Consider the following 25,177-nt stretch of genomic DNA (forward strand, 5'->3'; position numbering starts at 1 on the left):
TGTCAGCCAATCCCATAAAGTGTCCTCAGGGGTCTTATTGTGTACCTTATTAACATCATAAAAACACTGTTCCTCTGTGACTCTGAATGGGTTAAAAGAGCAATTGGTAGCCCTCAGGAGGTGTCACAGAGGGGGCAGGACCAGGCCTTCCTCTCTCCTTTTGCATCTCCAAAATCCACAGCCCTGCAGAGGGCAGGGGGAAGCTCCATCCCAAGATGTGATGAGTGTTTCTGACTTTCACCGAAAGCAGATCAAGCTGTGCTGCAAAGGACCAGCAAACCACAGGCCCAAACCAATCTTTGGTTTGATATTTGCACCTCGGTGTGACTTCCAAATGCAACCCAAAATCACTCTAATAATCTTAATATTGACACAATATTACTGTTATTTGGAACGACGCTTAATGAGAATAAAAATGTCTTATATAAGCAAATCCTCTGTTTTCCATCTACTCACAGAGAAATAATTAGAGTTCAGAATTGAGGGGATTTTTTTTCACTTTTAATATTTCCTTCCTTGCTGTATTTGTTCATCTGATTATCTACATAGACATGCAGTTGTATTTAGCCATTAGAGGGGTGTTGCACTACAAGGCAGTCTTTTCTGATGCCACTCCCTCTGAATATTTCATTAAACAAGAAACAGAAAGCAAGGTCTGAGATTATAAATGGAACTACCTGCAGTGAAAACAAGAGTCTAAGACATGGACACAAAGAGCAAGTAAATATTCCTTGGGACTTATCTAAAAGCAAAACAGTTTGTGCATTCAATGTCAAATTATGGAGAAAATAAACAGTGATGCTTTCCTAGAGCATCATTTTAGGATGCTTTTTCTAAATGCAGTTGAGAAATTTTGAATAAGTATGTTCATTAGTAAAAGTAGAATTTACAAATTTTTTTTGCAGTATGGGCTTGTGAAATTAATGTATTATAAGTGCTGTAAACAGAAAAAACAGATCAATGAGAGAAGTTTGGAACATATTTCTTGTTTACTCAGTATCTCAATGCAGGCTGACTTCTTAAACTTCTCTGTCTGTGCTGTTTTGGTCAGTTTGAAATGCTTTAAAACTTCGCGTAGCAAAGAGTCTTGACAATTTTCTCAAAACAAATTTTGACCTGATGCTCAGAGTGAATTTCTTCTGATTTCATTTTAACTATTATACAGCATGGAAAAAAAACCCCAAAACAAAACAACCCAAACTCAAAGCTTAATTTAGTTTAATTCAATGCTATTCATTAAAATAATAAATTGCACTTTCTCTAGCACCTCTTCACCTCTTAGTATCCTTTTGTTTCTGGGATCCTTGATCATGCTGTCAATTCCAAATATCATCTTTTTTTAAAAATTCTTATCACTCCTAAGTCCCTAGTGCTCTAAGTGGAGCACACTCCAAAAAGACCAGCAGTGACCCCAGCATGATTGTACAGCAAAACTCTTCTCTAGCCTGTTCTTTCCTCTCACAGCTTTCTCAGAAATAATCAGTAGCCTTCTTCCCAAAATGTCTCTTGCTCACACTCTTCCCCCGAGAAAACAATCACTTTGTTGATTTTATTTCATTTTATGCCCCTCACCTTTCAGCCATATTCCCCATTCCCTGGCTTCACCACCAATGTGGTGACAGCTCTGAGACGTGCTCCCACCTCCCATCCCTTTCTCTGGCTCTCCACTCTGCTTCTCTGACACCGTCACCCAGCTGCTTCGTTCAAATTAAACAAATCCTTTTCAATATGGTGGAAATGGAATGGGACACAAGAGTCACATCTTCTAAATATCCTCACCCATTTATTGTTAAATTCACAAGAAAGAGCCACCTTCTCTGGAGATAATCCAGGTTGATCAGGTAATTGGGAAACCAGCAGTTGGCAAGATAATTTCTGAATAATTTCTATACATTTGTGTACAGCTGGGCCTAATTCCCTCAAGTACCTGAATAAGATCTGAAAACAAGATTTTTTTTAATCTTTACTTACAATTCTCTCTAAAATTGAGATATTTTTTCCCTATTATTGTAAAATGTCAAGCTCACATGGGTGGTCTTCCAAAAATAACAAGAGAAATCCTATAATTTCACACTTCTAGTGAAAAGCTAAACATCTGTTAGTACAAAATCCCTCTTTCTGGCAGCATGGCACAAGGGGATTAGTGCTAACACTGCACTCACTTTCAAAGATCCTGGATATGGCTTTCAATAAATGTTAAATAAATATTCAAATAATTTTTAATAAGTTAAAAAATTAATAATCCTTGGTGCCCAGAGTGAAAGAGATGTCATGGGACTAATTACAACTGTATAAAGTTTACATAAGTTTATAAAAAATATATATAACTTTATATAAAAGTTATATAACTTCTTCAGAGTTCCCATCTTGGCCACATCCCTCCCCAGCTCTTCAAGGTTGGAGCTGAGGAGCTGTCTACAGTCAGCGTTTTTAACATTTATTATTATTGTTGAATCATCTCTTTTGAGATAAACTCTGAATCATGAGGCCATCGAGCAGAGATTATGCTCAGTAAGAGAATGAAGTGTTCCCACAACACAAGTTATAGGGCAGCTGGTGCCAGCGAGCCAGGACGGACAGTGGATACTTCTCACTCTGAAAAAAGTCTTCCCACATCCATGTCCAGCTGCCTTTATTAGAGACTAAATAGCAAGAAGACTTACAGAGTGTTTATAGAAATATGTAATTGAAGATTCATTAATATGGAATTGAAATATGCAAGAGAAGAATTCATTTGTGCACTCTGAGGACCTTCTTGTGGCTCCATCTCAGACCAGGCTGAGTACAGTGTGCTTAATGCAGAGAAAACATCATTTTTGAACCTCAAGCAAGACCCTAGGACTGGATCTAGAGCTTAACTGCGAGACTCAGAGATATTGTTTTAAAAAAGAAAACAAAAATTTAAATTCACCACATCTCGGTACAAAAAAGGGCAAAATAGAATTCCTTGTCAAACGGCATGGGTGAGTCAACAGTCAGAATGAAAAGTTAATTAAAATGAACCAAATGTCAATTGGAGACTGAAAATAGACTTAATAATTAAGGGCACTGTTGCACTGGATCCTCTTGGTGTGTCCTGGGCATTTAAAAGAACTAAGCACAGAAAAACAACCAGAACTGCCATTCTGAGAGAACCTAGAACCTGCAAGAATATTCCATGATTCAATCCCTCTTCATTCAGGAAGAGCTTTTTAAAAAAGTACTATAAATAAAATAAACAAGCAAAACAGGTCTCCAGTTGCACACTGAATCAGCAGCAATGGCTCATCACAAAACACAGGGCAGTGAAAGAAAATAATTTCCCCCCATGATATGCATTTGCATCTGTTTGAAGTTGCCCATTCAGCAGCTAAAAGCAAAAGGAAAGCAGTAACACAACGTGCCTGTTGACCCACACAAATTGAGTCACAATCTAGAAAAACACCGGCAACAATAGCGATGATCCATCAGGGCTGGTTTCTCGGATTTCCACTTGTTTGAGACAATACACAGGTACAGGCACACACCAGCACACAGAACAACAGCTACATGCCTTGGATGTCAAGGTTCAAGGGTGTTTATTTGGGTGTTAAAATGTGAGGAGGACAAGCTTGGCAATCCATACAGAGAAGCACCAGCCCAATCTGAAAATTAATTTAGCATTTTGTCAGGAATTATCCACGATGATTGGGTGGCTTTTACAGTCACTCATCTGTATAAAGGGAAAAGAGGGAAATTTTATCTGGACATGCTACTGGACTACATAGATATGAAAATGGATGTTGGAGCAAACATTTCACAGAGAATGAAGCCAAGGCACATGTGTCATGACTTAGGCAACAACAGACAGAAAGGGAATTCTACTCTTGTATCTCCCAGTTTAGCTCTTCCTCATCTCCAAGGTCAGACCTGTACTGACACAGCACTAGTCTGCTCAGCCCTTGGAGGTCCTTCCAAAGTCTGGCCCTTTCATAACCAGGTGTGATAAGCATATAAGATAAGCAATCCCATATTTAACCAGCACCTAAATTATTCACATTCCATTATCACACCCAGGATACGAAAGCAGCATCTCAACATCATTTCTGTCAGACTGGCCTCAACCAAATTTGTGCTGCTGTGAAATTTGTGCTTTGCTGAAAGCAGAGATTCCTTCTGTGCTTCAGTCAAGCTCTTTTCTGCTTTGTCAAGACCTCCTTCATAGCAACACCCTGCTGGTTTGCAGATTTTCTGGCATGTTTATTCCTTTATCGTCCTTAACTATGTGTGCTTCATCAAAGCACATCTAGTCTTGATCTGAAACAGAGGCAGACAGGTCATGACTTCTTTGGTGGTTCATTCCAACAATTACTATTAAGCCTACTCCTACTCTGACTACATTTGGCCTTAACTATTAAGATGTTGCACAGAGAAGTTGTGAATTCCCCATCCCTGGAAGGGATCAAGGCCAGTTTGGATGGGGCTTGGAGCAACCTGGGATAGTGGAAGGCATCCCTGCCCATGGTAGAGGAATTGGAAGTAGACAGTCCTTAAGTCCATTCCAACTCAAACCATTCTGTGATTCTCTGTCTTGTTATACTTCTTACCACTGTATTAAAAAGACCCCCTAGATATATTTAATATTGCAGTCAAATGATGTTTGCTCTTTTAATTAAAGGAGAAAGGCTGCCTTCAGGATGGCAATCTTAAGTAATTTTTAAGCCTTAAAATTATTCTTCTCTACTTCTTTTCCAGTGCCCTAACATACATAAGCTCTGTGTGTTGTTTAAAACAGTCAGTCAAAAGATAATGCAAACCTTGACCTATGCCTACTATTAACGGTGGTAAAAAGAGAAAGTAAAAATACACAGCTGGGATTAGTATGATTTGTGTGTTGGTTATTGGGCTATTTACTGTGAATTACTAAGCCTGAGTGGCATATGAACACTGAATCAGTCATGCTAAGTGCTGTACAAAACCCAAAGGACATAAGAGCTATGACTAAAGGACAGAGCACAGGACCAAGGTGAAGTTCTAGAGGCCCCTCCTTGCACAGGGCCATGGTTTCTCAGCTCCTCCACCTGTGAAGTACTGACCATGACTGCTATGAAAATGCTATAAAAAGAGCATCTTTTTATTTATTTATTTATTTATTTACCTCAGGGAATGGGTTTTGCAAAGAGAATCATGTTCAGTGGTGGCTGCCAAAGCACAGAGCAACCTGCACAGCTCCCTTTGCAGAGCTGGAGTCTAAGGATGCTCAATTGTTATCAGCACCTAGGAAGTCTGGAGAATTTCTAGTGTCACCCTGTGTTTTACTACTAAGAATTAAAAAAACAAACCCCAACGCTTTCTCAAAAAAATCCATCTTCTGAACACTTAAAACTGATGGTAAACAGTGTTTTCTGAAGACAGTTGCTGAACTCAGCTGTCAGATGTTTTCTGAGATGCAGCATACTAGGATTAGCTCATCATACTTTGAACTCCACTGTGAGCCTAAAAAGCACAGTCTTTTTGGAGCTGATGAACCCTTTTCCAAGAAATAGAATATTACACCTATGTCTTTACCAGCAGCAGAAAAAAAAAAAAAAAACAAACCAAAAAACACCAAACTGTGTCTGCCTTGGCATCTTCTTGGTTAAGAGAAACAGAAACTAAAGCCATACCTAAATCAAGCAAATTTCCTCTGTGCATAAACCTCATTCACAGAATCATGAACAGGTTTTAACATCTGAGGTACTGAATAGTGAACTGAGTCATTATATGTTTTTCTTAGACCAAAGGAAACAAAAAAATTGGCCAGAGAAGTTGTGGATGCTCCATTCCTGAAAGTATTAAAGATTAGGCTGGATGAGGCTTTGAGCAATCTGGTCTAGTGGAAGGTGTACTTGCCCATGGCAGGGGAGTGGAATTACATGATCTTTAAGGTCCCTTCCAACCCAAACCATTCTATGATTCTATGAAATGCAAGAGAAGCAGAAGAAATAGCTAAAAAATGGCTTTTCTACAGTAGGATTTAGATAAAGAAGGGGAAAAAATTACTATTCCCATATAATACTCTTGCAAGTTTTACAGAATTTAAAGTACGTGAAAATCCATTGCAGCCTTGAATATTAGGCCTTGAGCATTTTAATTACCTTTTGCAGCAAGCACATACAGTTAAATGCCATGGGCTTCTGTCATCTGCCATGCACATAAAATTAGCATCTATCAAGATGAGGATTTGTAAGAGCAAATTGTCACCATCTGAGCACCTTTATCCTTAATATAATGTCCTTTACACCAGAGCAGCTATAGCAGGGACAGTTTCAACTCCTACTGTCCTACAGATGCATTAATCCAACACAGCTCTCCTGAAATGCATTTCAATTAGGGTTTTATTTTAGTTTTATGAAGGGTTGCCAGAAATACATAAAAAGGAATTATTTCAATGTCTTTTGGAAATCAGGTGCACAGGGGCAAAAATTGGAGAAGCTCTAGAGCTCCAGATATACAATACCTCTTAAGAAGTAACCAGGGTACTTTGGGGACCAGCACAGAAATCATGGGGATTACAAGACTGGTATAAATTTATGAGTCTGTTTGTGTGTGAGAACAAGCAGGAAAATCAGAGAAGTTGATCCTACAGAAGATTTAACACATGTGCACAAACTTGGCACCAGAGAAAGACTGGTTTCAGCATTTTACCAAGGTGAGGAAAGCCTGAAAAACTTGCCTTGGGTCACTGAAGGAGGCAGAAAAGCACAAAAGTAAAGAAATCCTGCGAAGAATTTGGGTCAAAACCTGGGAATATTACTGAGCTTAACATGTAAAATTTGAATTGCAGGACCTTTTCACAGTTTGATTAGAAAAAATAATAAAAATCAGAGGGTTTGAATGGTGGGAGCTGTGCTGCTGCTTTCTATTAAGATAAAGTGCTGAAGTGGTCATTTTTTCATAGAATGGAACACCAAAAAAAGTTGCTACAGATTTTGACAACATTGGGGACATTTTAACATGGCAAAGCTTTGTCACGATGTGTTAGAGAACTGCATCTCAGGGGCTTTGTGATCCAATCTCTTTTTTTGGCATATCTTTTCTTATAACACAGTACCCATGACATTTCTGTGGTGCATCAGAGTCACTGAATCAAAGAAGAATATGTGTTAAATCATGGAAGACCACTTCAGCCAGTGAACACCACCAATAATAAAATATAAATACATACAGAAGAGTAAAATCATAAACACTTTAAAAAATAAGTAATCAAATTATTCTTGAGGGGGACACAATAATACTCATTTACAAAGAATCTTTAAATTTAAGAGAGAGAAAAAAATCCTATGGACTCATCATTCTACATTTATGTGTGTACTGGCAATCAAGTTACGTAACAAACGACAATGACATCTTGTAAATGCAATCAGTTAGATTAAGTTCTACCCTCAGATATTATTAGATAAAATTACTGGCTTTGGAAATAAAAAACACAGCTGGATACAGTTTGAATTACTTCTGTTCCACTGTAATAATTTCCAAGTCTTAAGCTGAATATAAAAAATCATGCCAGGAATACATGATGCTGATTAAACTTCTCAGTCATACAAAAAACAGATGGTTTTAACCCATAGCTCCAGATGAACATATGTATATATCTGCTAGCCCATCTAGATGAGTTTTACTGCATGTCACAAACACAGAAGTGAAAAAAGTGGGGAGAACAAGAGACAAGGAAGGAAAGGGAATAAGGAAATTTCCACGTGAAATTTTACTGTGTCAAACAAATCACCTCAAGCTATTTACAAAGTACCTACTATAGCACTTTAGGTGCCTGCTCTGATTTCCTACATCATGTAAGATTTATAAGTTGAATCCAGCACAAAACCAAACCTTTCCTTATCCCAACTGATTCTCCCTGACTTTAAGTCAACCTTAGCTAAAAAAAAGTTTATCACTGAAACCTTCTATTATTCATGTATAAAACTAACATATAAAGGCACAGCCTTTAACACAGAGACTCTGTTAAAAAAAAGACTAATTTGAAAAACCTACCAGAGCTCCTAGCTGAAAAATGGAAATACTACTAACAAAATAACGTTTCTGTTACCTCTTTGCAGCACTGCTGGCATTATTTTGCTCATATCTGCCACATTCTGAGGAATTATGTGCCACACAAGAACTAAAAGTGATATTGTTGCTGTGATGATCACTGTGTTCTCCTCAACAATCCTTACACAGCCTTCCATGAAACTCTATTTGACATAGGCAGGTGGGTTGATACCAACATCAAATCCTGAAGCACAGGCAGACGTACTTCCTGCTGGCTCCCTTGGAAAGGGTCCCGGTGTATTTTTGGGAGGTTATGTCAAATGATCCTAGTGACATTTGCTATTCTGGATTAGCCTCAGCAGAGCCATGTATTGCCAATAAAAAGTTTCCTGAGGACGCTGGAGCTTCACTGTCATTGCTGAACCACAACACAACAACCTGTGAGCCTGATGAGATGGGAGCTGCCAGAGGTGGAAAAAGAGCAACCTGCAGCTAAACATAGAGCACCCAGAGCACACTGGTGAGTATTTCTAAGTACCAGCAATGATAATTACAAATATCACCAGTTTTTCATGGTAAAATTAAAACACAGTTTTACCCAATTTTTACCAATTTCTGTGTGGCTCAGAAAAGCTGAAAAAAAGGAAGGAGCTAGCAAGTGGAGTTTAAACAAGATCTCAAATACACTTAGGCAGGCCTAATTCTCCTGCCACTGAATGCAGCAGTTCAAAATTGACTCTCTTTTGTGGCCATGACCCAAGCTGAATGTTTCTGAATTCTTATTTACTCAAATGGATCCCATTTGTAAAGGCATGTAAAGAAGGTATGCATATTCAACAAAACATTGGGATATGTTTCATTTTAATCAGATGTTTTGATCAAAATAACCACATATATCAATAGCATCAGGTTTAATAAAAAGCAATAGTCACAGCTATTAATGGAGAAAAGACCCCAAACCATGGCAGTTTAGGCTTTCATTCACATTTAACCATAAACTAAGGATGAGACCATGAACTTAGGCAGGAGACACAGCTGGAAATCCCTTCTTAACTTGAGACCCAGTTTCCCAGGCCATCTTACAAACATTCCAGACTCAGTTCAAGGTGGCAGGGATAGTGAATATATCCCTGCCAAGTCACTTTATAAACTTGGCCTGCTTAAACAATTTACTGCCTGTCTCTTATATTCCCACCAACAAAGCCCTTGTCTTGACAAAAAAACAAAACCTGCAAATGCTCAGAGATATAACAGACACAAAGACACACTGATCCTGGGTTGCATAACTCAGGCTAAAGCTTCTCTAAAGTATTGGGGTTTTTTCATCACAAGTAAAAACAAGCAACTTGTAATTTTAAAACATTTGCTAGGTGGTTATATGGCAATTCATTGAATTTTTTTTTAATGTAATTTTAAAACAAAATTAATTCTTGTCAAGACAGATGTTTTTCCTCTATTTTTTAAATTATTTTATTGAAAATGCTTAATTAAAAACAAACAAACAAACAAAAACAACCACCAAACAAAGAAGCAACGATCAGTCCAGATAGCATTTCCCTGATTTACGTGGGTCAGAAGTGCAGTTGTTACTGATTTGTCACTCTGATCACTCCTGATTTGACAAGATCTTAGCAGAACCACTACACTGAAATACTTGAGTCCCTCTGCATGGAACTTTCAAAACTCATTTAGAGATGTTTTACAAATCTAATAAAATTATTTTCCTCCCTGGTGTCCAAACTACTGGTAAACCTTGTAAATTTTGTAACGTTAATACCAAAGCACAAGGCCAGGATGCTGGAAGAGGAGACTCAGGCTGCTGATCATGCACTGCCTCACCAAAAGCAGTTTGAAGAGAAACAAACAATGGTGCCCATCACCCGCTTAGCAGCTCCAAAAAGTAAAAATTCAGGATACACAGTAAACCCTGTGCTTCCACCACTTCCAGGGTGACAGCTGAAAACTGTCAAGAGACTGCATACACTGTACACATCTGCTTTGTAGGGTGGTTGTGGCTCCTTCAAAATGTGAAAGGCTTAGCAACAAAAAAATGTTATTGTCAGTCTTGGAGAACCAGACAGGTTGGACCAGATGTTTCAGTGTCATTATTTTTCTTTGTGCTTTTTTTATCTTTGTTATTTCCTCTTTATCTAGAAAGTTCAGCTAAACATAGGAATGATTTTGTATGAAAGCCAAGCTGAGCTTGTAATACCCAGGAAATAGCCACACTTCTCAAGAAACAAAAATGAACTTAGAGCCCTCCAGATCTGATTCTGATTTTTAATCATCAGTAAAAAAAAAAAAAAAAAAAACAACACTTTTTGAGGGCAGTCTATGAATCAAGTACACTGCAGAGCTGTCTTGTTATAAAGGGTTAAAAGGTTCCTATCAAGTTATCTCTCCCTGTTTGCAAAACCAGTACTGACTGTGATAACCCTGAAATTCTGAAACTGAAATCAGTTTTCTTATCAGAGTGACCCTCTTATATTAAAACCACAAAAGCCTTAACAGTGAGGAATGATAGCTCGTAACAGGTGTAACACTTTTATTTATATCTTCCTGTAAGGCTATGTGACAACATCTCAGCAAAATCCAGACCAAGGTTGGTTTGAAATAACCTTTCAGCAGAAATAACTTTTTTAAAAAATCCAGAAAATGCACTAAAAAAAAAGGCACCAGAATAGCAAAACAACAAAAAACCCAACCAACCAAAAAAAAAAACCAACCAAACCAAAACCCCAAACACAGAAAAAAAAAACCATCTTGCTCCTCCCTGAGATAATTTCTGGGATAATTGTGTCCCCAAGAGGGGCAGCAACACCTTGCAGAGAGCAGCAGCTCCTAGGACTTTGATGGAGCACACTGTTGTTGATTGCTCTGTTCTGACAGCCAGGCTCTCTGACTGACCCATTCATTCAGAACAGTAAGTTTGGTTCAAAATCTTGCCATCACTTTTAGACATAATCCTAAAGGACCCAGTCAGCTGGCAGATGGAGATATGTTAAATGTCTGAAGTAGTGACTGTGGAAGTTGGAGGCCTCTGAGGTCTTTTTTGATTTGTACACTTGCAGCACCTTCACATTTTCTCTAGAAAGGTGTTCAGTGTGACTGTGGGTGGACACTTTGAGAAGTAAAGCCTTATACCTTTTAAGCAAAAGCTCTTGCTCACCTAATCCTAGAATGGTTTGGGTTGCAAGGGACCTTAAAGATCATGTCATTCCAACTTGCCTGCCATGGGCAGCATCACCTTCCACAAAACCAGGTTGCTCAGAGCTCCATCCAGCCTGGTCATGAACACTGTCAGGGATTCACAGCTTTGGGCAACTTGTCTCAGGACCTCACCACCCTTACACACAGAATTTCTTCCTCACATCCAGTAAAAACCTACCCTCCTTTAGCTTAAAGCCATCCCCCTTCATCCTATATGCCCTTGTGGAAGGTCCCTCTCTAGCCCCTTTTAGGTACTGGAAGGTTCTGTAAGGTTTTCCTGGAGCTTTCTATTCTCCAAGCTGTTTTCACAGTGGAGGTGTTCCAGTGCTGTGATCAACTTAGTGGCCTCTTCTTCTGGACTCATTCCTGTGGGTTCACATCTTCCTTCTGCTGAGGAGCCCAGAGCTGGATGCAGCAGGGCAGGTGGAGTCTCAAAAGAGTAGAGTAGAGAGACAGAATCATCTCCCTCAACTGACTGGTCCCTCTGATTTTGATGCAGCCCAGGACACTGATGAATACACCCTTAATATTAATCCATCAGTGCCACAACAATGACTCTTTCTAGAAGAACCTGCCTGCCAACTTACCACACATTCTCCTACCACCATGATATCACCATCTTTTTACTATCAGAAATATGGATTAAGATATATCTTGTTATAGTGCTTCTAAAGCAGGAAGATTTTGAAAATAAAATGTACTTCAGTCCACTTGTGGGCTTTGCTTTCTAGACTGGATTCTGAGAAACGCAGTCTTCTTTGCATCATGTTTGGTTTTTCATTGGTACAATGTATCTCCCTTCAAAGTAACTTCCAATATTAGGTACTACTCTAATCCTGAAAGGCAAGGAATGTACATCCAAACACCTGTTTCCATTGCAAACAGAAAGCAGCCACAAAAATCCTGTGGTCCCCCCTTATGGATTTTAATTGTATTACTTCACATAAAAGAAGCACTATTTCAATTTTGTCATTACCTTCACACATACAGGTGCGAGATTGCCAGGAAATGCTAAATATATCTTCCATCAGGGTGTCATCGTCATTTATACAGAAGCACTTTGCTTTTCCAGCACACAGAGGATTGAAATCAGCCTGAGCTACAACAAGCTGGGTTAAGCACAGAGCAAGCACTACCTCCTGATGCTCCCTTCCCCACGCTGCTGCCGCCAGCGTCTCGCGACACCACGCACCAAACCTTTCTCTCCAGCAGCCTCCTCCAATTCCCTGTCAAACAAGTTTAGAGAGGGAATTGCTGCTGGAGAGTTTCAGTGTTCAGCAAAGGCCTGCTCACACAAGTTGCACATCTGATCAAGGCAGCACTACCTCCCTGGCAGACCTCATCGCTCCCACCATCCCTCTCCTTGTGTCCTGCCCCAGATTTGAGGGGGGTTTGCTCTCAAACACACACCTTGCAAGAACAAACACTTGTTCACAAAAAAAATACCTCACAGATCCAGGTTAGGGCACCGTTAGAAAACAAGTGAAATCAATGGGGATGATAACAAATAGGTGTGATAACCACTTAACCTGTCCCTGCCACAGCAGCTCAGCTGTGTCCTGGTGGTGCCCAGCCTGTCTGTGCAGCTCAGGAGATCCTGAGCCAACCTGCATTAGGTTACAGAGCAGCTCTTTTGGTTACAACCCCGCTCCCTGCTTGTCTGTCTGAGGCTCCTGAGCTCCTGGTTGACAAACCGCAAAGGGAAATAGAGCAATTGTGTAACACCTTTCTTTTTTTAACCTGAGACACAAAATGCTTTTATTAGGGACATTGTGGCTGATGAAAAACAGCCCTTTCTGGTTTTTTTTGTGGAAGATACAGTTTCTACTAGGCCACATCTACTGCCCTATATTTTCTCACTTATTACTGTATTTTCTGTGTGTTCTTTCAAGCACTCTTTTCCTTGGGAGAAGCACCACATCTATAAAAATCAAGTGAGGAATTGCTCATTGATCCCAACATCCCCTGCTGTTAGCACTTGCCTCAAGTGTGGTCCAGTATATTTACATTTGCCACTTATCCCTGCATCTCACTGTTCAGCAGAAGTTATCACTTTTCTGTTCTTTCCAGCCAGGGTCAGCTTTCCTGTTTACCTCCCCTTACTAATATCCTATTCTTTGCAGTCATCCTCCAAAAAAGTTTTCACCTGTTCATGATTCTCTTACATTCTCTTATTTTTCAGCTTTCAACTTGTCTCTTCTTTGGATGTTCTTCTCTTTTTATTTTTTAACTTCTGAGGTATATAAATTAATACTCTGGTCTTTACTATAGAACCTTTTAAACTTTAAATTAAATTAATGGCACCTTTCCAAAACATCAAGAATTGCAATTTTTCTACCTAAATGGAAAGTCTCCAGGAAGATACCAATTAATTCTGTTCCAGCTCTGAGTTTTATGTGAGTCTCTATGTAATTTTGTAATATGCATTATGCAGGAAGTCACATTACTAAAAATGTTCTTGCTGGAGTTATAAATCTTCAGGTGGTGGCATGGCTTGGTTTAATGCAGTGCTCATTTTTCCCAGTATCTTATGGATCCAGAGCTTCACACAATGAATCTGGGCAATGACCTTCAGTTTAACAGCTGACGCAGTCAAAGAACCACATATCACAAACATCCGTGTCAGCCTCAGTGAAATAGTGCAAGCACTAAAACAAATCAGTAGCTACAGATTTCCATTCCAGCACACATTTGACTGATGACAGAGTGCCAAACAACATCACAAACCTATTTTTTAGGCCATAAGCATCTCCATTAAACTCAATTTGGTAGAAACAACTTGTAAGAGGTGAGGTGTCTGGCTGTATGGACTCACACTGGTCCATTTTAGTCCATTAAGCTCTCTGCAAAAAGGATCTACAGGGTTCTTACGAACCTGAAATTCTTGTCAAATCTGTTTGCTATGGAAAAAGACCTCACTGCTGGCTCAGTCACAGCACCTGCACCTGAACTGACTGGTTTTGGAAGATGTGTGAGGAGGCCGTGTATACACATCATGGATGTGGCTGACATTTCAACTTACAGCCCAAAATATCTATCAGGGAGTACAAAGCAATTGCATACCCTCCTCTTGACAGAAGGGAGGGGTTGGAATTTGCTTTCCTAATCACTCAGGGCTCTGTTTGCTAAGGGTCTGAGGTAACTCCCACATATTAATAATAATCCAATGGATTTAAAGTAATGGACTAGGCTCAGAGAGACCAAACACCTGCAAAGGTTCCAAGTTGGACAAAAAAGTGCCAAGTTGGACAAAATTTTAAGCAACCTGGTCTAGTAGAAGATGTCTGTGCCCATGGCAGGGGGATTGGAATAAGATGATCTGTAAAGTCCCTTCCAAACCAAGCCATTCCATAGTTTTACATGGGCATAAGGGATTTCAGCCTCAATGTGTGTAGAGGCTTTAAAACACTCAGAACATCAAAAAAATCTGAGCTCTTCACTGAGACAGAGTTTGCACAAAGTTTGCTATTAATAAGGTTGTATGTGTCATGGGTTTCAACTGTGCCACTGTCTTTAATGGTAAAGGTTTTCACAGCCCAAGACCACAACTTGAAAGTTTCACAGTCATACACAACTTGAAACATTCTGAAACCCTACCACGTAACAGGTGTGGTAATTTTTTTACATTTCCATTAAATTGCTTTCTGCTCTCAGTTACCCTTCTAGAAAATCAGAATGAGCTTCAGGCTGAGGAAATCGATAGTAAAAACTGACTTAGTTTTTATTGGTTTAGAAGAAAAAAGGAAGCATTGCAGTAAATGATCGGAAGACTGACAGCTTATCTCAATCCTTACTGTTTTATGGTCCATCAGCATTTCAGACCTGACAGCCTCTGCTGAGGTACCAAATCCTGGTACCCTGCAGCTTTTCCCAAAAATGGAAAAGAAAGTCAGGATTCATAGAGCAAAACCTGAAGCCTAGAGCCTCAAGTCTAAAGTTAGGACGCAGTAAATTGCAGGCAGCAGGCTAAGAATAATAGAACAAACTCACAAGGAGAGAATTAACAATAAAACACAGGAACTCTGACTCTCCCTGCACATTACCTAATTCTAATGACACGAAGAAGAAAGCAGAGTGAGCGTGTATGCAAGAGATAACAGGCTGTCACAGCACCGCTTCGCTCAGCACCAGAAAATTAAAGTTTGATTATTCAGTAGAAGCTGAGCCGATCTGAGAGTCACACCAGTGTCCAGTTCACAGCACAACTCACCTTCACAAAGAGCTCAATTTCAGGGTCCCTTCCGTCCCCATTAGCAGCAACCGAGTCTGTCATTTTTCACCCCCAAGGCTACCAGCTGATCTCTTGATATTAAGTGGCAAAACGAGGTTTCAATTGCACGGCGTGTGAGCTTCCCTTCTGAACCGCTCTCACAAAGCTCTTAAAACATCATTTGTAGTGATAAGGCTCAAAAGCAGTGGAGTAAACAAGTTTGTAGGTTATTAAATGAATAATAATCAAGAAAAGGCAGGCAGCAGAGGAACAGTCCCTGTTACGGTTGTTCTTCAGAGCAACAAGTGCTGCTGTACTCTGGTACAGTATCCTCATCTGTCAGAGCTGCAGCCCTCGCTGCCTGCCCAAAATAGCCCAGAGCATAAAAAAACAGAGGGTGTGGTTAAAGTCACAGGGGAGGAGACAAGCTCCTGGTACCTACGGCGGGATCAGTCTCTGAACAAATAATTCTTCTCTTGCCTGTTTTCAGCATTTCTGTTGTTCCCTCCCTCATTCTACAGCTGGGAGCACCAGGGACAGGGAAGAAGGAAGTCCTGCAGCAGGGCTGGTTTCGTTGCTTTAAGCAACAGTGATGTTTTTTTCCTGCTTTTCTGAAGGGTGTTTGTCCTGCCTCTAGCTGTTCAAAATCGTAATGTTGTTGTTAAGGAAGGTAAGAGAAAAAGAGCCTGTGCACTGGCTGTTGGATCAATCAAAGAATGGGAAGAAAAGCAGAGCTTTGTCTCAGCAACCCCCACCACGTGTGTGGTATAAAGTGCTACAGAAGCCAAAACTGAACAGTCAAGTGAGAGAAGCACCTGTGATGTGACCACTGCTGATGGAGCTCAGCAGCAGAGGAATGGGAATGTTTGGGTCCCATAACTATTTCTCAGCGTGTCCCTCGGGGTGCTGGCTGTAGAGCAGGGACAGGAGAGCGATGATTCTCTGGGTGGAGTGTGGGGGAACAGTTCCAAGGGCCTCAGCCGGCTGCTGACGTGCTGCTGTCATCCCGACTCCCTTTCCTTCGCCCTGCATTCCTTGCGTGACTCAGAGGGCACCGCACCAACAGCCATGAGGTGGCACCTATAGAAAGTCCTGACACAGCCAAAAGGCACGAAGGGAGGGAGTGCTGGCACAGGAAGGGACAGCAGGCAGAGGTGGAGGGGACAGCAGACAGAGGTGGAGGGGTCAATGGCACCTCCTCCTTATCCCCATCCCTGCCTGGAGGGATAAGGAGGGATCCTGCCCTCTTGCACTTCTGCCCCGATCCTGTTTCGGGACTGCCAAAGCTCTGGCTCACGGGTTGTTGGCAGCTCGAGCAGCCAGACATGAGCAGTTTTACCTTCCCCTTCTGACACAGAGAAGCCTTTTGGGGAGGGTTTTGACATGATCAAACGCTCCTGAAGCCTTTCCTGAAAGTGCTCTTAGCTGTGTGCCTTTGTGGATGATCTCCAGTTCTCTCTGTGACCTCTGGGCATTTGACACAGCTCCAGAGGAGTCACAGCCAACACCTCTGTGGTCCTTTGGGTAAGTTCTATGGGAATTTTCCCTCAACAGCTGCTTCATGTGCACTACATGAAGGACTGAAATGGTTAACAAGTAAATCTCATTATGCTGTTGCAACTGTAATTACAACATAATCATCATTATAATTACAGTAAAAGTATGCTTATGGTTTTTAGATCTAATTAGCACTCATTCAAACAACTGGAAGGTTAACTATGAGAGAATTAAGTGTTATTACTCCTTTGATTTCAAATTTTTACATGTAATTTTTGGACTAGGCACATTAATTACCAAACATTTAGAATACAATTATTCTTAGGCCTACCGGCAAGTTTCCAAGGACATAGGCTAAGTGTACTTACATGTGGCAGAAAGAATCATTGCATTGTAATTATGTATTACAGTTATAAAAGTCTGCCAAAAGCTTAAGAGTCATCACCGTATCTCTAAAATGCATCCCGAAATAATGCATTACTAACTATACAATTATAATCTTTTGGGTTTTGCTGAAAATTTGTTTTGCTCCAGCACCTTGTGGTGACATAATTTCCCTTTAATGAGGGTTTCTGGGAACAATGGGAAATGGGTCATCTTCATGAGGTTACCTGTAGCTCCAGCCTCACTGAAAACATTGTTTTGATATAGGCAAGTGGTTTGAACAAGTTATATCACAGGACCATCTCTATTGGAAGAGAAAATACTGCCAGCAGTATGAGCACAGTAATGAGGTAATGGCTGCTGGTGCTAAACCAAAGGGTAGAAATAAAATCAGCTTTCAAAATATCAGGACTTACAAGTTGTGATGCATGTGACCTATTTAGATGTCTATTTTAGAATGAAAAAATATGCCCTAGAAGTGTCTAATTTTTTCCATTGAGCCCAGGGTAACGAGATAAACATGCAATGGTCAGACAAATCCTGCAGTAATTTTTAAGTAAAAGAAATCTATGGCTTTAGTGCCTGATTCCTGTGCATGTGCCATCCCTCACTCCAGAAGCTGTGCATGCCTTGTGCTTCTGAAAGTCAAACTCTAGATGTAGCAATTTCAGCAGAGACTCAACGTGTCAAAACATTCAAATCCTTCCCTCCCAATTACTGTCTGGGTTTAGTGGTGTGTTATAATTAGTTTGCAGACGAAGATTCTTGCGCTGAGGCTCAGCTAAGCAGAAGGGAAACTTTGCAATACAAAGGGAGCGAAGGTGCCCTGCAGCCATTTCCATCCTAACCCAGATATAAATACTGCAGGAATGGGCCAGATCCCACCTGGCTCAGGTTGTTTCTGGGCAGTGCTGCCCCTGGAAGGTGCCTTCTCCATTTGCTTCCACCTTACCCCCTGCCCCAGGATTTGTATGGGGTGCTCAGAGGCTACAGAAGTTGAGGAGTAAACACCACACATCTGGTGTTCCAGCTGTGCTTTTAGGTATCCACAGAAAGGATAAGCCAGGCCACCTCAAAAAAAAAAACCCTCTGCTTTACAAAAATACCCCATGAAATCCCTAGAAGAGACCAAACATAACAGACAACATAACATGCTCATATAATGCTGTTTTTTTAAAAAAAGAGATTCTGAAAGCTGAATTTAGGATAAACATTGTAGAAGGCAGTGAGTAGGAGAAAATATATAGAGATGCATATATAAATATATATATATGCACTGCTTTAGGAATTTATTCATGCATTTACTGCTTTTCTGTCATATAAAACTGACTTGTCGCTTACATCTGGGTGGAACCTTTCTGACTATAATGGTTTTTAGTGTCTACACAGCTCTTTTGTGTGTTATAAAATCAGCTCTTTCTTCAGCCAAATTAAGGGTAAGACACTGATAAATAATTAGTACACTCTCATTTTACTGCAAAGAATGAGTCACTTAGTTTGGCCTATCATTTTCTCACAAGTCAGAAGTAGCAGAGGCTTTGAGTTACATGCAAGAACATTAGACACTGAATTATGAACTCTTCATAAGCCAAGTCATTATAGTTTGAGGTTTATGAGATATAGAAATGAATATGAGCACGTCATCCCATTAATAAAAGAAAAGGACAGCTTTAGAAAAGGAACGGCCAGGTCCCCACGTAAGACCTCTATTGTAGGTGAACACTGATGCATTATCAGCTTTCACAGGCCTGATCCAAGCTTCACTTCTAGCAAAGATTTGTCCCAAGGGGGTGAAGCAGAGGCCAAGCATCCAGAATGTAATTCTATCAAGCAGCTCTCCAGCAGACCGCTGTGTTACCAAGAAGGATCAGAGCACGAAGCACAGCCATCCCCTACTGCTTCCATCCAGCTCGTTCCATGAGAGCAGGTATTGCAAGTTTTATATGTCACAGATGATGTTTTTCATTGTTGTGATGAAAAGAAGTAAAATCTTGGTGCAGCTGTGCAGTAAATGCAGTAAATGGTAATCGGGGTTATGATTTTACCAGGGAATTACTTAAGTGTTTAGTTGCCAAAAAACCCCACACCTAAGCAGCAGCCAGGGTGGTTTGAAGGGGTTACAGAAACATCTCTTCCACAGAGAGTTCTGAATTACTGAATTGGCAATTTGCAACATTATTGGATGCTAGTATTTTTGATATTCAACACACATAACAACAGCAAGGAATCAATCCAGTAATTTTTCTTTTGAGTTACAATGTGTCACTATTGATTTCTTGTCTGAATTTCAGAAAACCAGAAGATTTGTCTCAGCTATTTGGGGGCAGACAGCAGTTTGCCCTCCCGAAATGTACAAGACGTGCAAGGACATACAAAGCTCCTCATCAGCCTCATGCCAACACTGGGTGATCAGGTACTTTCCCTTGACTCTAATGATGTACAGTACCTCAAAATGTGTTGCTCTAATGGAAGAACTGTGTTTTTGTTCCTTTTTGTAAATTTTCCTGCACTCAAGGTAATGGAAGAAAAGACATCAAGAGATACAAAAACAGCTGTGCAGCCTGAATGTCCCAATAAATGGGATGGGATGGAAAAACCTAGACCAGAAAACTTTGCACTCCATTAACTGGCCAATTTGAGATAACTCACTCTATATCCACCTCCAGATGTTATGAATCCATCACAGCTGAGCTACACCAGCTCTCCTTTATCTTTTTATTAAAAAGCATTATTTTAGCTCTAAAATTATCTTGCTGAAACTCCTCTGTTTAGCAGAATGAACCTATTCAGATTGGAGTTTTGCAAAGTAGTAGTCAAAAACTATGGAATTATTTTTATATATAATTATGTTTTTACATGGATGCAGCATCAAACTTTGCTGTAACATTAGTAAGCATTAACACCTTCGAGAGAAAATCTCCTGCTGTTCAGTGTGAAAAGGGATTTCATTATGGATAATGATCTCAGTGCTCATATTGAGAGAGCCTCAGGTACCCATTTTTAAGGAAGTGGCTCTGAAAAGGTACAAAATCATCTCCTAATGCTCCATTCAGTACAGAGGCTTCTAGAGGGCAGTGGTTTATTTCACTATCATTTCAAAACTGACATTTCAATTAAAAACAAAAGATACTTCCAACCAGGACTGAGACTGCTCTGGAAAGGGGTATTGTAGGAGATACAATGGAGAGCATGACATATTGTCCCAAGTTGTGGGCTATATGGATAATGCAGCTGATGAAAGGAGAAATGCAGAAATCCTCAGCCCTTGCTTTTCAAAATGAATCCTCCATGCTATCAAGTGTGGTGAAGAAAAACAGCATCAGGTAAGTGTGATGTACCCATTGTTGTTGACTCACTACTGTCATAGAACTAAAATTACATTATTTTACTTCCAAGTCTTCAATTGAGTAAGTAATGCCTATTCCTGTCTTATTTTACAGGAGTTAATCATGCAAGACCCTATTTAGATTATTTCTGTTCACTTCTTTGTATGCTTATCATAAATTAAGTCTAAATTAAGATTTGAAGTATGAACATGCAAACTAGGATTAAATCCCCCCCAAATACCAGCACACAACACACTGTTTAAATCCTCATTTATGAATTACTATTTAGAGAAAGTGTTCAAAATAGCATGTACAAATCATGCCCATGTCAGGCTAGGCTTCAATTTGTTCCAGTAAATAAGGCTCAAAGAATGCACAGTTGCTGCTGATTTCATTGGACCCATTTATGTTTCACGTGTTGTTTAGTAAACAATTTGTCTGAAAGCTGAAATTACTTCCTATGTTCTGATGCACATTATTTCTAAAAGTTGAAACCTTCAGCAGCTCAGTTTGAAATTACTTATGACTCAACCTAGTCCCCATGGGTTAAAACACTGGTATCAGTACCTGCATGGCAAATTATGTGCATGGATCTGCACGGTTGATTTCAGAATACAAGTGTATGTACTGCTTGGCTTAAGAAAAGGGCCTCTGGATTTTTGCTTGCTGATAAACTCACACTGGATCAATATGAAATAACAGGGCTTAACATCCGTACATCCCTCTGTGGCAGCAAAGTTTAACCTCTGCAATGGTGACGTCTCTGCTCAGTGGCAGTGCTGCTCACCTGGGTTAATGCAGCTGGCTGACCCTGAGCCTCACAGTGAACTGAAGCACTCTTCCATTCTCCTTAATAAATTGCCTTCATTCATTTTTCATTTCACCTTTTGGTACTTCTGTGATAAAGTTTCCACAAAGTTTGCCAGCTCACTTGCCTTAGTGCATCACCTCAAGCTGTTATGAAACTAATGGTGGGTTCTTTGTTCTTTTTTTCCTTCTGAGAACTTCAAAGTAAGAGTTCAACATCTTGCAGCACCTAAAGTTGGCTTGGTGATACTCCATGTTAGGTTTTTTTTTGCTTGAGGACCCTTTTCACTGCAGACTTAATGCAAACGACCAGAATGAATTGAAGCAAGGTGGTGAGTTAAGCGCAGATGTGAACTTCTCTTCTGCAAACACACTTTTACATTAGGAGATTTTTTCTGGTAACCATCACATTAATAGATTTCTGCTGGTGACCGGCAAACCCAGCTCATTAGGACTTCAAAGACTATGTTCCACATCCTTAAGTAAAAGATGGTGGTAGTAATTCTTTAAAAGGTGGTTGGCTTAAGACCAAAAGTAAAATTTTTTATGAAAGTCAGCACTGAGCACAGTCTAACTAATAGTGGTGCCTTGTTTAAGTCTGTCAGAACAGGGAATACTGGGTAGTCTAACTAGACAGACATAAGGGGGGGTTTGCCTCTTAAATGGAAGATTTTCCAAAAATTTTCCATCTTTTGCCAAAATCACAAATTTCCACAGAGCATCTAGCAGGTATCACCTTTATAAGAAAGGTGTGGACCCTTGTCCACTGGCTGTAGTTCCTGGGAGCAACCTCACAGACAATCAAAATGTCAAAGCCCAGTTTGTCTTTGCAGTCTCGCTGCCTCTGACCTTGATGACAACTCTGATGCAATTCTGTAGAAAATGGACTAGGTTTTCCTGGGAGATCTACATCAGTTGGAAGAGTTCTAATGAGACATAGACCCCTTTACTCATTATTAGCATCTTCTACCCATTTCTAGCCAAGCATCAAGTCAGACTAATTAATAAATATACATAAAGGTAGCTTATGATGTTGAGAGAAAACTAAATTTCACTGTAGAGGATGGGAACAAACAGAGACTCTCCAGTTAAGCCTACAGGTTCGTGCAGAAAATTGACCTTCAGAGAGGAAAAAGCAGAGTTCAGAAGGGTGAAGCTGTGTAACCCTTTTTAGCTAACTAAGTATATAGAATCAAAACTGAAAGCAAGTTAGCCAGGTAATCTATCACTCTCCCAAGATACTCTAAATCTTGCATTTTATTACTGTAAACCAAAAGAAAATCTGTAATGAAAATGAAGGAGAAACCACACGTTCAAACTTCATAGTGCAAAGCTTCATAGAATCAGAGGACTCAGAGCCACTGGAAGTAATACATGTGGGAATAGTTTACTACTGATAGGGCTGATAGTGCCACTGATTTTTAATGCTTCCTAATTCTTTCCCATTTACACCCTATTTTCAAGTCAGTGTAACATTTACCAGACTTTAAAAAGGGAACTTTGGTGTCTTCTTTATTCATCCAAAGGACTTCAGACACCCAAAGATTTATCTTGAAATGCACTCAGCCACTGATCCCCCAGGCTACATCTTAAAACAAAAGCTTGAAAGTGAACAAAAATGCAAGGAAATGACCCAATTTCCCCAGAATCAACAGCAAGCTAAGAATAGAACTCCTGAACTCCTCAATGTCAGCTTAGTCAAACCATTGTCAAATGAAAATACATTTGTTTTCCCGAGTGTTCAGAACTCCATTGTCATGGTGTACACTCTCCATACAAGTGATTAGGTGAATATATATACAAGTACAACATTCTTGTACGCAGTATTCTACAGGCACACTTCCAAAGACATTCCACCTGTCACGCTCTGCTTGGAAAATCTGCTTGGAAAATCTGTCCTTCAGTCTGTTTCTTTTTCTTTTTTAATATACAGAATGTACTTGGTTACCATCCCCATGAGTCACACAGTCCAGTCTTGACAAGTTAATTGTTAAGTGGAATTAGGCAGAAGAGTGTTCTTTGGTCATATCCTTGCAGGGACTTGGAGAGCACGGTCTCCTCCCTGGCTGGCAGTCCAGGAGGGAATGCCAGGCTGCCTGAGCTGCCGCCCGGGCTTTTATACTGGGGCTATTTTTAGCTGTTATCAGCCGCGGGTGCGCGGCCAATCCGCGCTCGGGGCCGCGCACAAACTCTGCTCCGGCCAAACTTCACTCGCAGCAATCTCACAGGGAGGAGCCAAGTGGATTTGCTGCTCTGAACTTCGGCTGTTCTTTACAGGGGCTCCTGCAAGGCGCCAGCACACCAAGGACATGAGTTAGGACCTTGAGGAAGTTACTGACTCAACAGATAAGCATCCTGCCTATATTTGGTGAAAATGAGCGAATTTAAGGTGCCTCGTGAAGTCTAATTCGTGATGCGATCATTCAGTATGATATACATATAAATCATACTGAATGATATATTTTACAAAGGTGGTGTTTTTTATGTCAACGTGTAACTGTGTACTGTGTAACTGGAAACTACTTACTGTGATAATTTACAAATCCATGTGCTCACCAAAGAAAGTGAAGACAGATTGGTGCCTCTTCAAAACAGGCCACATGGTGTATAACAGATTTTTGACACTGGACCTTTTCCCAGCATATTTTTTTAGTACCTTTTTGTGGAAATATGGCCTTGTAGTAACTTTAGGCTTTGAGAAATTAATTTGAAATGGTGAGAAAAATGTGTATTAAAATTAGGAAGAATTTCTGATGACATTAAGAAAAATAAAAACTTTAAAAGTTTAAATTATTTCTCCTAGTATTGCCTTTTACTGAGGACTTGCCAGTATTATTTGGGCACCTCACTGGCCATTTCTGGCTACTAGAGACCCTCTTGCAATGAGGGGCCACCCAAAGCATCAGTGTTACAGCTAAGGATGAACATAATTATATACCAAGTATAAATGTGGACAAATATAAAGCACTTCTGCTGGTCAATTCGTGTGAGCAGAGGTCAGAAGAGTGATTAAATACCTATATTTCAGGTGCAAAGCTTCCACTTCTTCCATTTGCTTCTCAACCAGCCCTCAAGCTACAGGGGCACAGTGCTGAGATCTCCCAAAGCACAGCAACATAGACATTTCACCTCAAATAGAATTTGTTTACTCAAACAAGTGTAGGTATCTTAAAACAGGAGGTTATTAAAATAATCATTTTGCTGTTTGTTTAGTTTAGGTATAAAAGCAGAAGCAACCTGAGACAAGATGCAGCTGTTAAAAAAAAAAAAAAAAAAAGGCACCTTTTTTGGAAAGAAAATATGTGCAGAAGGGGATTACTCTGACAACTGGCAGAAATGGAGACAAAAAGAATTGGCTGGTTTCGCCCCAAAACATCTAAGATTGTCTAAGCCTAAACTGATTTTAAAAAGAGCTAAATGTATGAATGAATGCCAATGGACCATGCTGGCACAAGAGCAAGGATGTTTTAGCTGCACGTGAATAAAGGTAATTCAGAAATTAAAGTGCCAAACCTTTCCAGCAGTGGCATTCTGAAGCAGATTTCCGAAATTAATAATAATAGTAATAGTTTCTAAATAAGCCTTGATCACTTTGTGAATTAAGCATTACATGATGAGGCTGTCTGTAACAGAATACTCAATTTCATGTCCCAAAAAAGTCACATCCAGTCCCATGAATTTCTTTTTCAGATTACCTTGAATCCCCAAAGAAACCATCTCGGTTAGTGCACAGATTTCTACATTCATGTGTCTCATC

General features: G+C 40.1%; 2 protein-coding genes across 2 annotated transcripts in view; both read right to left on the bottom strand.

Annotated features, from left to right (window-relative positions):
- Positions 1-15,762, bottom strand: part of CLIC5 (chloride intracellular channel 5) — a 50,790-nt gene extending 35,028 nt beyond the window's left edge. Inside the window, exon 1 of the mRNA XM_066314690.1 lies at positions 15,407-15,762. Coding sequence (XP_066170787.1) covers positions 15,407-15,469 — 63 coding nt within the window. The 5' untranslated portion in view covers positions 15,470-15,762. The remainder of the gene's footprint in view (positions 1-15,406) is intronic.
- CYP39A1 (cytochrome P450 family 39 subfamily A member 1) overlaps positions 1-25,177 on the bottom strand; it is a 349,396-nt gene that overhangs the window by 163,343 nt on the left and 160,876 nt on the right. The window lies entirely within an intron of this gene.

Source organism: Sylvia atricapilla, chromosome 3 (genome assembly GCF_009819655.1).
Source record: "Sylvia atricapilla isolate bSylAtr1 chromosome 3, bSylAtr1.pri, whole genome shotgun sequence".
In the NCBI taxonomy this organism is placed as follows: Eukaryota; Metazoa; Chordata; class Aves; order Passeriformes; family Sylviidae; genus Sylvia; species Sylvia atricapilla.